The 13,334-nt window shown below is 45.4% G+C and overlaps 1 protein-coding gene across 1 annotated transcript in view; it reads right to left on the minus strand.

Annotated features, from left to right (window-relative positions):
- LOC133653398 (collagen alpha-1(XX) chain) overlaps positions 1-13,334 on the minus strand; it is a 91,233-nt gene that overhangs the window by 26,275 nt on the left and 51,624 nt on the right. The window contains exons 14-20 of the mRNA XM_062052614.1: positions 10,349-10,478; positions 8,902-9,041; positions 6,861-6,987; positions 6,650-6,789; positions 5,767-5,899; positions 4,426-4,571; positions 4,210-4,339 (exon numbers count right to left, since the gene is read on the minus strand). Of these exons, the coding sequence (XP_061908598.1) occupies positions 4,210-4,339; positions 4,426-4,571; positions 5,767-5,899; positions 6,650-6,789; positions 6,861-6,987; positions 8,902-9,041; positions 10,349-10,478 (946 nt within the window). The remainder of the gene's footprint in view (positions 1-4,209; positions 4,340-4,425; positions 4,572-5,766; positions 5,900-6,649; positions 6,790-6,860; positions 6,988-8,901; positions 9,042-10,348; positions 10,479-13,334) is intronic.

A 13,334-nucleotide genomic window follows, 5' to 3' on the forward strand; every position in this document is an offset into this window, starting at 1 on the left:
ATTTTGCAAATTTGGTAAATAAATAACCCCAAAATTTATATTTTGTTGTTTTCTTACTGTACCGAAAATGAACCAAACCGTGACCTCTAAACCGAGGTACGTACCGAACCAAAATTTTTGTGTACCGTTACACCCCTGGTATATAGTGTAATATATTTGGGAGGGTTGTATGTAGAGATGTCCGATAATATCGGGCTGCCGATATTATCGGCCGATAAATGCTTTAAAATGTAATATCGGAAATTATCGGTATCGGTTTCTAAAAGTAAAATTTATGACTTTTTAGAACGCCGCTGTGTACACGGACGTAGAGGGAAGTACAGAGCGCCAATAAACCTTAAAGGCACTGCCCAGTCACATGATATCTACGGCTTTTCACACACACAAGCGAATGCAAAGCATACTTGGTCAACAACCATACAGGTCACACTGAGGGTGCCCATATAAACAAGTTTAACACTGTTACAAATATGTGCCACACTGTGAACCCACATCAAACAAGAATGACAAACACAATTCGAGAGAAGAATCAGAATCAGAATCAGAATCAGAATAGTTTTATTGCCATTGTTTGAGAACGGGTTCACAAACTAGGAATTTTTCTTGGTGCAAACGTGCGACATAAAACACATATAACACATATTTGGTATAAAAAGAGCTGTGACTGAGCTATCAGATAGACTTAGAAGGGATTCAAGGAATTCAAGGAGCTGCTGTTAGGAGTTATTGTTCATTTGCCTGATGGCCGACGGGAAAAAACTGTTCAGGTGGCGGGAGGTGTGGGTCTGGATGGAGCGTAGTCTCCTGCCTGAGGGGAGAGGGGAGAATAGTGTGTGTCCAGGGTGAGAAGAGTCAGCTGTGATCCGACCCACACGCCTCCTGGTCCTGGAGGAGAACAAGTCCTGGAGGGATGGGAGCTTGCAGCCAATCACCTTCTCCGCAGCACGTACGATGCGCTGCAGTCTATTCTTATCCTGGACTGTGGCGCCGGGGAACCACACTGTGATGGAGGAGGTCAGGATGGACTCTATGATGGCTGAGTAAAACTGCACCAGCATCTCGGTTGGCACCTTAAGTTTCCTCAGCTGCCGCAGGAAGTACATCCTCTGCTGGGCCTTCTTGATGAGGGAGCTGATGGTCAGCTCCCACTTGAGGTCCTGGGTGATGGTGGTGCCCAAGAAACAGAAGGAGTCCACAATGGGGACGGGGGTGGGAGAGTCAATCAGGGTGAGGTGGGATGGTGGGGCTGTGACTTTCCTGAAGTCCATGATCATCTCCACTGTTTTCTGGGCGTTCAGCTCCAGGTTGTTGAGGCTGCACCAGGACGTCAGCCGGTCCACCTCTCTCCTGTAGGCGGACTCATCGCCATTCGAGATGAGCCCGATGAGGGTGGTGTCATCCGCAAACTTGAGCAGTTTTACGGATTGGTGACTGGAGGTGCAGCAGTTTGTATACAGGGACAAGAGCCAGGGGGAGAGTACACAGCCCTGAGGAGTACCAGTGTTTGTGGTTCGACTGTCCGAGACAATCTTCCCCAGCCGTACGTGCTGTCTTCGGTCTGTCAGGAAGTCATTAATCCAACTGCAGAGGGAGTCGGGCACGCTGAGCTGGTAGAGCTTGTCTCGTAGCAGTCCAGGGAGGATGGTGTTGAAGGCAGAGCTGAAGTCCACGAACAGGATCCTAGCGTAGGTTCCTGGGGAGTCCAGATGCTCCAGGATGAAGTGGAGGGCCAGGTTCACTGCATCATCCGCAGACCTGTTGGCTCTGTAGGCGAACTGCAGTGGGTCCAGGAGGGGGGCGGTAATGTCCTTGAGGTGGGGCAGGACCAAGCGCTCAAAGGACTTCATGACCACAGACGTCAGCGCGACTGGCCTGTAGTCATTTAGTCCTGTGATCCGTGCTTTCTTGGGGACAGGGACAATGGTAGAGGTTTTAAAGCAGGACGGCACGCGGCATAGCTCCAGAGAGGTGTTAAAAATGTCAGTGAAGACAGGAGCCAGCTGGTCTGCACAGTGTCTGAGAGTGGAGGGGGAGACACCATCCGGCCCGGGGGCCTTCCGCGTATTCAGCTTCAAGAACTGCCGGCGTACATCCTCTTCTTTAATGGAGAGGGTCTTTACAGTCTTATGATGTTTTTGGAGTCCTGTGATGTCATTGGAGTCCTTTAACTCCTTTAATGATGTGCTGGCATTGGTGGGGGAGGGTGATGGTGGGGGGAGCATGGCTTTGATGAGCTTAAGGCCGTTCATGACGACAGTAATGTGTGTTGAGGCCCTGAGCGAGAGTCCGGTCATTCAGGGCCTGGGGGGTTTTGGGCTTATAGTTCGTAAGGGCCCTTAGACCTCTCCAAACTGCCGCAGAATCATTGGAGCGGAACTGTCTCGTAGACGGTTAGAGTACACAGATTTAGCTTTCTCCACTTCCCTGGTGAAGTGGTACTTCGCTTCTCTGTATGTACTTCGGTCCCCGCTTCTCCACGCAGCCTCCTTCTTCTTGCGCAGCTGTCGGAGCTTGGGTGTGAACCAGGGCTTGTCGTTGTTATAACAAACCCTGGTGCGCGTTGGAATGATGCGCGCCTCATTGAACTGTATGTATGAGGTCACAGTGTCCGTATATTCGTCCAGATTGTTCGTGGCCGCTCCAATTGCCTCCCAGTCTGTCGTTTCCCAACAAGCACGCAACTCGTCCACAGACTCGGCTGTGAAACACTTAATGTTCCTCATAACAGGTTTAGCCAGTTTCAGTCTCTGTCTGTATGAAGGGATTAAGTGCACCATCACATGATCTGATAGTCCAAGAGCAGCGCGCAGGACTGCATGAAAAGCCTTGCTCAATGTAGTGTAGCAGTGATCCAGCGTGTTCTCCTCTCTGGTCGGGCATTTAATAAACTGTCTATACTTTGGTAATTCCTGGCTCAAATTTCCCTTGTTAAAGTCACCAAGCACGATAACAAGAGAGTCAGGAAAAGACCGTTCCACATGTAAGATCTGTCCTGCGAGCGCGCGCTGAGCGTCACGCACGTCTGCGCCGGGCGGGATGTAAACAGCCACTAGAATGAATGAAACAATCTCACGCGGTGAGTAAAAGGGCTTACAGTGGATGAATAAATATTCCAGAGAAGAAGAACAGTGTCTGGAAATCGCTGTCACGTCTGTGCACCAGCTATTGTTGATAAAGAAGCATAGTCCCCCGCCTCTTTTTTTGCCAGAGAGCGCCGCGTCTCGGTCCGCGCGGAGGATATGAAAGCCCTCCAGTTGAAGCACGCTGTCCGGGACACTTGCGCTCAGCCAAGTCTCCGTGAAACACAACACACAGGATGAGGAGAAGTCCTTGTTCCTTCTCATCAGCAACGCTAGCTCGTCCATCTTGTTGGCAAGTGAGCGGACGTTGGAGAGGAAGATGCCTGGTAGAGGCGTGCGTAATCCCCGTCCGCGAAGACGGACAAGTGCGCCCGCTCGCTTTCCTCTTCGATGCGGTTTCCCTCTTTTGAGCACAGAATGGACCAAATCCGCAGCTGACGCTAAGATGACCGGTAACAAGTCCATAGGGATGGTGGATCTGATGTTCAGTAGCTCTTCACGGGTGTAAGAGCACCCGGAAACACAATTTATGTACAAAAACAAACAAAACAGAGCGCACGAGAGCACCGAGGCAGCCTTCATCGGGGCCATCCTCACCGTAACACAACATAAACACAACAGAACAAATACCTAGAACCCCTTGCAGCACTAACTCTTCCGGGACGCTACAATATACAGCCCCCGCTACCCCCTGCCCCCCCCCACTTCAACCACGCCCCCCCGAACCCCGCCCATCTCAACCTCCTCATGCTCTCTCAGGGAGAGCATGTCCCAAATTCCAAGCTGCTGTTTTGAGGCATGTTAAAAAAAATTATGCACTTTGTGACTTCAATAATAAATATGGCAGTGCCATGTTGGCATTTTTTTCCATAACTTCAGTTGATTTATTTTGGAAAACCTTGTTACATTGTTTAATGCATTCAGCGGGGCATCACAACAAAATTAGGCATAATAATGTGTTAATTCCACGACTGTATATATCGGTATCGGTTGATATCGGAAGCGGTTATTAAGAGTTGGACAATATCGGAATATCGGATATCGGCAAAAAAGTCATTATCGGATATCTCTAATTGTAGTGAAAGGCTAATAACTGTATTAATAAATATACAATCTTATCTTGACTCACTGGTTTTTCCCTGAGCTGAAACACTGCCTCCTTCTTTGTTGCGGTACTCTGCAGTGACCAGGATGCTGTATCTTGTGTCGGGCTGTAAGGAGTCCAGCACCACGTGGTTTTCACCACCTGGGACCAACACCTGCACACAACACACCTGTCAGGCCCAGCCGGCAAGACAAGGCACTAATGTACGGCAGCAGGAGGTGACGCTAAAAGCTGTCTTACAGCGCCGTCCTGGTGGTCTGCTCCTGTCAGCGCGGTGTAAGAGACGCGATACTGCAGGACGTGAGAGTTGGGGGGGACCCAGCTGACCATTAGGCTGATCGGCGTCTCTTCAGAGACGGACACGCTGGACGGACCTCCTCCAGAAACTGTGGGGAAGAGGACATTTATCAAACAAGCAAAGACTTGTTAACAGTTGTAAATAGTAATCCTCCCTCTGGTTCAGGGGTGTCCAAACTACAGCCCAGCATCTTCAATTTGACTTCCGAGACGGCACAAGTTCAACCAGCAATCTGGCCGGTTAGGGTGTTTACATATTAAATTTACATTTCTGGCGGTTTGATAGGTGTTTATTTGTCACCATCTTGTGGACAACATGAATGCCTCAGGCAGGTGACCATGGAGTGTACTCTCTAAAGAGCACATGCACAGAATTAACTTATATGACCCAATCCAAACAACCTCCCCTAGTCATGCTAAAGGAAAAAAACATTCAACCAGCACAAAAAGTCAACAAACACGACCTGCACACTAAACTTTGTGAATATTATAAAAACCAGCCAACCACCATAAAAAATACTAAAATTACACCCATTTAAACCCATTGTAAGGCATAATGGGAAAAATGCAAAAAACTCTCTCTACATTTACCTATGTTTACCGCCTTTTAGCTGCTTGATATTTGGGATTGATTACAAAACTTTAAGGAAGTCGTCACAAAGGTAAACAAGGTAGGAGTTAAACTTTGGCATGCTCTTAATATTCAATTCTAATAATTATTAATTACATATCCATTATATTATTATAATATGTACGCATACTCTGTATATATATATATATATATATATATATATATATGTGTGGATATATGTATAGGCTATAGCCTATACATATATATATGTCTATATATATATGTCTATATCCTCACATGTATATATCTATATATATATATATATATATAGATATATACATATATATATTTATATATATACTGTATATGTGGATATATGTATAGCCTATAGATATATATATATATATATATATATATATATATATATATATATATATATATATATATATATATATATATATATATATATATATATATATATATATATATATATATATATATATATATATATATACACACACACACACATATATACAGCCTATACATATATAAATAAAGTTTGGACACCCCTGCTCTAGTTAATGTTACTCTACTTGCCAAAAAATGCTTGTAAATAAAGAACAAAGCTGCATGCTGTCACTCAAAGAAGCCTGCAAATGTAATTCCATGCAGACGGACAACTCGCGACTGAACGATGGAGTCGCTGGACTCACTGGTGCTGTAGCGTATGGCCACGGCTTCACTTTGAGCGCCGTCGTCGTACAACGCCGACAGAGAGATCTGGTACTCCTTGTCGTCCTCCACACCCTCCAAGATGGCGCCCTCACTTTCACCACTGACTTTCAGCTTGAAAACACACAGCAGAGTGGCAACACTTGACTTGTGTAACTCTACGCCCTCAGCAAGGCCACGTATAAACCTCGCTTTTATGCTGAGGTTCATTTTGAGGGGGAAAAAGGCAAAACCTAAATCTGTGTAACGTTTTTGTAAACAGCTTTAATAAGTTTTAATATCAAACAGCAAACTGCTGGCAGGTAATTCTCCAATAAAGTTCGGATAAATGTGTACTTTTTTTATATTACCACTTTATTTGTGTACAATTCAGTTAGATTTGTCTCATAACATCTCAATGCTATTTTAATAATATGACAACTTTCATTTTGTAAAATACTACCTCATTCTCATACGCATTGACTTTTTTTTGGCAGAGTTGCCACTTTTTTCCAATTATACTGACTTATAGCTTGTAAAATGTTAATTTTAAAATATTTTTTAATCATAAATGTCCAATGTTTAAAGGGGAACTGCACTTTTTTTGGAATGTTGCCTGTCATTCACAATCCTTAACTGAGGCAACACATGTTTTTATTTTTTATGCATTTTAACTCATAAACAAACTCTAGCAAAAGTCAGCTAACAATGGAGCCAATAGGAGTTGATCTATTCCACCTATAATGCGCTCTAAAAACATCCATAATACTCCATCAATTATATACACGTTGTGAATATATATGTAACGTGGTAACAGGCACCAAAAAAAAAAGTTAAACGTTTACACTTTTAAAAGCACTTCACTTACGTGCAGACGCTGCTCACCTGTCTCAAGTCACCTCCGCTGAGCGAGATCCACTTTATGAGGTAGGAGACAACGTCATCGGCGGCAGCCTCCCAGCGTACTGTGATGTCGCTGCTAGAGAAATTGGTCACCCTCAGGTCTGACGGGGAGGGCACCTTCACTGCGTGCACGAAGAGAGATGAATAACTTTGGGCGATACGGACTGATTGTGTGAGTCGGCAGGTGTCTTACAGGTGCTGACGTTACTGGTGAGGGCTGCAGAAAGGCCTTGTGGGTAGTGAGATTGGACTGACACCAGATATTTGGACAGCGAAGACAGGTTTTGCACCAGCAGTGAGTTCTGTCCTGTTACCTCCACCTGGAAACATTAAAGTAGTGTGGCTGCAGTAAGAGCACAAAATCAAACTTGAAGACTTTTTTTGTCAATGGAGAGTAACTTTACTGTACTATGACATGAGGTAGCAAGCCATAAAAAGGCAGAACTGACAATGATTTTTGACCACAGTGATAATTAGAGACCATGATGGTTTATTTGTTTTGGCAGACCACAACTATAGGAGACTACATGAGGCGAGCATCAGGGTACACACTTTTATTTAATCTTTAAAAATGGTATTATCTTTTTGTTGTCCTGTCCAGCTACTCAGGCAAATCATATTGTTGATGTAGATACCCACATGTTTACTTTACAAAAGAGAAGTGTTGGATACTTCTCTTGTTGCCTTATTTGTATTGGAATTTTATTAAATGGATCTATATTAATGTTCGGAGCAGGAGGGGATAGAAAGAGAAAAAAATTAAGACGGGGGAATTGCGGGGACATGAGGGGGATAAGACAGAGAGACAACAACAACGACAAACACAACAATAACAGAACAGCATCAGCAAATACGATATGTACAAATATTAGAGATGTCCGATAATGGCTTTTTTGCCGATATCCGATATTGTCCAACTCTTAATTACCGATTCCGATATCAACCGATACCGATATATACAGTCGTGGAATTAACACATTGTTATGCCTAATTTTGTTGTGATGCCCCGCTGGATGCATTAAACAATGTAACAAGGTTTTCCAAAATAAATCAACTCAAGTTATGGAAAAAAAATGCCAACATGGCACTGCCATATTTATTATTGAAGTCACAAAGTGCATTATTTTTTTTAACATGCCTCAAAACAGCAGCTTGGAATTTGGGACATGCTCTCCCTGAGAGAGCATGAGGAGGTTGAGGTGGGCGGGGTTGAGGTGGGGGAGGCGGGTAGGGGGTAGCGGGTGGTGTATATTGTAGCGTCCCGGAAGAGTTAGTGCTGCAAGGGGTTCTGGGTATTTGTTCTGTTGTGTTTATGTTGTGTTACGGTGCGGACGTTCTCCCGAAATGTGTTTGTCATTCTTGTTTGGTGTGGGTTCACAGTGTGGCGCATATTTGTAACAGTGTTAAAGTTGTTTATACGGCTACCCTCAGTGTGCCCTGTATGGCTGTTGACCAAGTATGCATTGCAGTCACTTGTGTGTGTGAAAAGCCGTAGATATTATGAGTCCAGGCCGGCATTAAGGCACGCCCCCAATATTGTTGTTTGGGTGGAAATCGGGAGAAATTTGGGAGAATAATTGCCCCGGGAGATTTTCGGGAGGGGCACTGAAATTCGAGAGTCTCCCGGGAAAATTGGGAGGGTTGGCAACTGCTCTGTACTTCTCCCTGCTTCCGTGTACCACTCCGTACAGCGACGTTTTAAAAAGTCATACATTTTACTTTTTGAAACCGATACCGATAATTTCCGATATCATATTTTAAAGCATTTATCGCCCGATAATATCGGCAGTCCGATATTATCGGATATCTCTAACAAATATGATACAAAAAGTGATAGCAAAGAAGCAGTTTGTGAAGTAAATATTAACACAGAAATGAAAATGAACATTATTACACTAAAAATTGAGCTATACAAATACCAATGGAAACAGTACTATTGATAATGAATAATAACAATAATTACCTCTGTTACCAACGGTACAATTGTTTCAAATGTAACAATAAATATATGTAATGAAAACTTCAAATACAAAAGAAAGCAGGGAAGAAAGAGAAGCAAACTGTATTAACCATGTAGATTGTTATAGTAACGATAGGTTAAGTGTGCCGTGTGTTATCCAGTTTCCCCCTATGAGAACAACGTTAATATATGTCTGATAAAACGTGATTATATGCGTGAGTGTATGCATGCATACAGACTTTTATTGAGGAAGAGCAGCGTGTGACGAAGATACCTGCTTGACTTCACTGCCGTGGTTGGTGCTGTAAGTGATTCTGTGTCCAGGCACGTCCACGGCGCCAGAAACCCAGTTCACCCTTAGCATGCTGTGGGTCACCATCGGAAAGTGTACGCTCACAGGAGGAGGGAGAGGCACTACGAAAGAACAGAAAGGAAGTCGTCTGACAAGTCTCATGGCTGTGAGAGACATGAGAATCGTCTCGCATGGACAAGTGTCAGCAGAACACGTGTGGTGTAATGAGAACGTGACGAGAAAAACTTACATGTGGTGTCGTGAGAACATGAAGAGAAGATCTTACAGGTGGTGTGATGAAAGTGTGATTAGAAGACCTTACATGTGGTGTCATTAGAACGCGATTAAAAGATCTTATATGTAACTGTAAACAGTATAATGATACACCGCGGTAAAATTCAAGACGGTTAATAATACTGTTTAAATTTTTAATTACCGAAAAAACACTTGCGCCGTTAGGCTCAAGAAAACATGGCAGCAACTACACGGACTTTGCTTTGAAGATGTTCCCACCGAGTAAACGGAGCTAATTGCTTCGTTTCACTTCATTTCAATCGCTTCTCCATCTGTGGAGTCTCACCATGCAGCAGGCGATGTGTCGCGTACGTTGCCACAACTTGTTTATAAAGTCTTACGTTTGTCTATTGCTCTTGATGCCGATGCTGCTCTTTAGTGCCGCCCTAGTGGCTCCCTGGAGATTTTTAAAAAAATGGAAAAAGATGGGGGAAAAATATTTTTTTTGTTTCAGGACAAACATGAAACAAACCTTCCCAATTGTTAGAAATCCCACTGTTTAATATGTTTGTGTGTATGCTTCACTGATGAGAGTACCGGTATTTGGTGAACATCGTTTTGTCCTACTAATTTAGGCAGTTCTTGAACTCACCATAGTGTGGACTGTGACACAACAGTTTAATTACATGTAAAATCTTCCACTCCTTCTTTGTCTCATTTTGTCCACCAAAAGTTTCATGCTGTGCGTGAAAGCACATAGGTGAGCTTTGTTGACGTTATTGACTTGTTGGAGTTCTAATCAGGCATATTTGGTCAGTGCATGACTGCAAGCTAATCAATGCTAACATGCTACTTAGGCTAGCCGTATGTACATATTGCATCATTATGCCTCATTTGTAGGTATATTTGAGAAAGATATTTTGAGAAAGCGATGAGAACATCTTACATGTGGTGTCATGAGAACATGATGAGAACATCTTACATGTGGTAACAAGAGAAAGCGATGAGAACATCTTACATGTGGTGTCATGAGAAAGCGATGAGAACATCTTACATGTGTTGTCATGAGAACGTGATGAGAACTTACATGTGGTGTCATTAGAAAGCAATGAGAACATCTTACATGTGGTGTCATGAGAACGTGATGAGAACATCTCACATGTGGTGTCATGAGAAAGCGATGAGAACATCTTACATGTGGTGGCGACAGCAGTGACAGGGTCGCTGGAGTCTTCATGGTAGAGAGCATAAAGAGTGACAGAGTAGTCGGTGGCAGGAAGTAAGCCGCTGAGCTCCATCATGGTCTTCTCTGCAGCAAATTTCTCCTACGCGCAGAATAAAAATAAACGCTGTAAGCATGACTAGTAAATTATGAATCCAATATTTCATGACATGAATCTTGACTCCCAGAAATCTTTAATCCAAAGTGGTGAAAACAAGCCAGCTCCTTGAATAGCTCCCTGTCAGGTGGGGGGGGTCGCAGCTGGCTGCGGGGTTGTTCTTCCCATGCAAAGACGGCTCCGGACGACAGCGTCAAGGTGAGCTTGGATTTATTAAACATAAATCACTCAAACTTTCACAAATGCAAACAATAAACAAAAAAAGGCAAGCGTGCCTAAAACACAAAAGAAGCTGCTATTAGCAGAAGCAATGACATGAACTATGACTTACTTAGTCAGCAAGAGCCATGAACAGGTGTGACATAAAGACAATGAACGCAGAACGAGTGAACAGAAAGAAAGACTTAAATAACAGACATGATTAACAACAGGTGCGTGACTCAAAACGTGAAACAGGTGCGTGACATGACAGGTGAAAACTAATGGGTGACCATGGAAACCAAACCAAACAAGGAAGTGCAACCAGGAACTAAAAAGAGTCCAAAAAACAAACACATGGCCAAAACAAAAACATGAACAGACATGACAGAACCCCCCCCTTACGGACAGATGCCAGATGTCCAAAAAACAAAACACAAAACAGGATCAAGAGTCATGGGAGGGCGGGAGGGGGACATGGCGGTGGGTCGCCAGGCCAAGTGGCCCCGAATCCACCGAGGCATAGTCATGTGGCGGCGGCGAGTGGAACGCCGCCGCCGCAGGCGAGGTGGACGACCCGGGAAGGGCCACACCCGTGGCCGACGAGAAGGTGGGCGCACCCGGCGTGGCGGACGACCAGGCAGCGGCCACATCCGTGGCAGACGAGAAGGCAGACGAGAAGGTAGGCGCTTCGTCGTCGTGGCAGGCGTGGAAGTAGCAGATGACGAAGCTTGGCGTGGTGCGTCGGGCGGCAAAGCTTGGCGTCGCGTGTCCTGGCAGCGTGGGTCCTGGTCTTGGCAGCGTGGGTCCTGGTCCTGGCAGCGTGGGTCCTGGTCTTGGTCCTGGCAGCGTGGGTCCTGGTCTTGGCGGCGGGTCTTGGTCTTGGCGGCGTGGGTCTTGGTCTTGGCGGCGTGGGTCTTGGTCTTGGCGGCGTGGGTCTTGGTCTTGGCGTGGGTCTTGGTCTTGGCGTGGGTCTTGGTCTTGGTAGCGTGGAGCTTGGCAGCGTGGAGCTGGAACCGGAGCTTGGCAGCGTGAAGCTGGAACCGGAGCTTGGCCGCGTGGAGCTGGAACTGGAGCTTGGCCGCGTGGAGCTGGAACCGGAGCTTGGCCGCGTGGAGCTGGTACCGGAGCTTGGCGTGGTGCTTGGCAGCGTGGTGCAGGAACTGGAGCTTGGCAGCGTGGTGCAGCAACTGGAGCTTGGCAGCGTGGTGCAGCAACTGGAGCTTGGCAGCGTGGAAAGACCGGTGGTGGTGGCCGAACCGGAGGTTGCGGCTTAGCAGGCCGAAAGACTGGTGGTGGCGGCCGTGCTGGAGGCTGTGGCTTGGCAGACTGAAGAACTGCCCCACCTGAACAGTTCCCAGCCCTAGCCCCCCCCTCAAGGAGCGGATCCCAGACGCGCTCCGGAACCGTCTTTTGGGGTGGGTGGAGGGGGGTCAGGAGGGGGGCAGAATCTTTCCCATTAAATTGTCCAGAAATTCTATTCACTACCCCCACTTTAGACTGGGTCTGAAAAAATCTAAATTCAGAAAAAAAATTCTCAAAAGGATTATTTTTAGAAACAAAGTCTTTAGTGGGCGGCTGACAGAGGGCGTAAATAGAATCTAAAAAAAAGTCTTGGTGTCTGACGTCATCACCAGTGTGCGGGATGACGTCATCAGCACGGGTCTCCTGCGGCGGCGAGGAAGACTGGGCTGGTTGGGGAATTTTGTTGTCCGGCGGAGGATCCTGGGGGAACGACGTGCCATGCTGGCGAAAAGAAGCCTTTCTGGCTGGCCTCCATCTTCGCCAGCGCGTCTCCATCACCTCTTCGTGGCTCGTCTGCGGAAGAATGTATGCTGCGTTCATACTGTCAGGTGGGGGGGTCGCAGCTGGCTGCGGGGTTGTTCTTCCCATGCAAAAACGGCTCCGGACGACAGCGTGAAGGTGAGCTTGGATTTATTAAACATAAATCACTCAAACTTTCACAAATGCAAACAATAAACAAAAAAAAGGCAAGCGTGCCTAAAACACAAAAGAAGCTGCTATTAGCAGAAGCAATGACATGAACTATGACTTACTTAGTCAGCAAGAGCCATGAACAGGTGTGACATAAAGACAATGAACGCAGAACGAGTGAACAGAAAGAAAGACTTAAATAACAGACATGATTAACAACAGGTGCGTGACTCAAAACGTGAAACAGGTGCGTGACATGACAGGTGAAAACTAATGGGTGACCATGGAAACCAAACCAAACAAGGAAGTGCAACCAGGAACTAAAAAGAGTCCAAAAAACAAACACATGGCCAAAACAAAAACATGAACAGACATGACACTCCCTTATTCAACTCAGCACCAACATTTAATATGTTTACCTGGAAGTTATGTGGAAACCAAGGCAAACACACATATTATATTTTCCTAAAGATCCAAAAAATAAATACATTATGAATACAAAATGTATCATTATTACTATCCTTGAATTACTACTAGCGTCATATTTACATATGACATGTTCATATTAACACAGTGTCACAGATTTCTCATCACTGCTACATTTCTAAGTACAACTGTGTGGAGGGGGGTGTGGTCTGCGGGCCTGCCGCAGAGCAGGGTGTGTAAGGACCGGCCTCGAAGCACAGCTGGCAGGTGATTGGATTACCC

This window comes from Entelurus aequoreus, linkage group LG07 (genome assembly GCF_033978785.1).
Source record: "Entelurus aequoreus isolate RoL-2023_Sb linkage group LG07, RoL_Eaeq_v1.1, whole genome shotgun sequence".
In the NCBI taxonomy this organism is placed as follows: Eukaryota; Metazoa; Chordata; class Actinopteri; order Syngnathiformes; family Syngnathidae; genus Entelurus; species Entelurus aequoreus.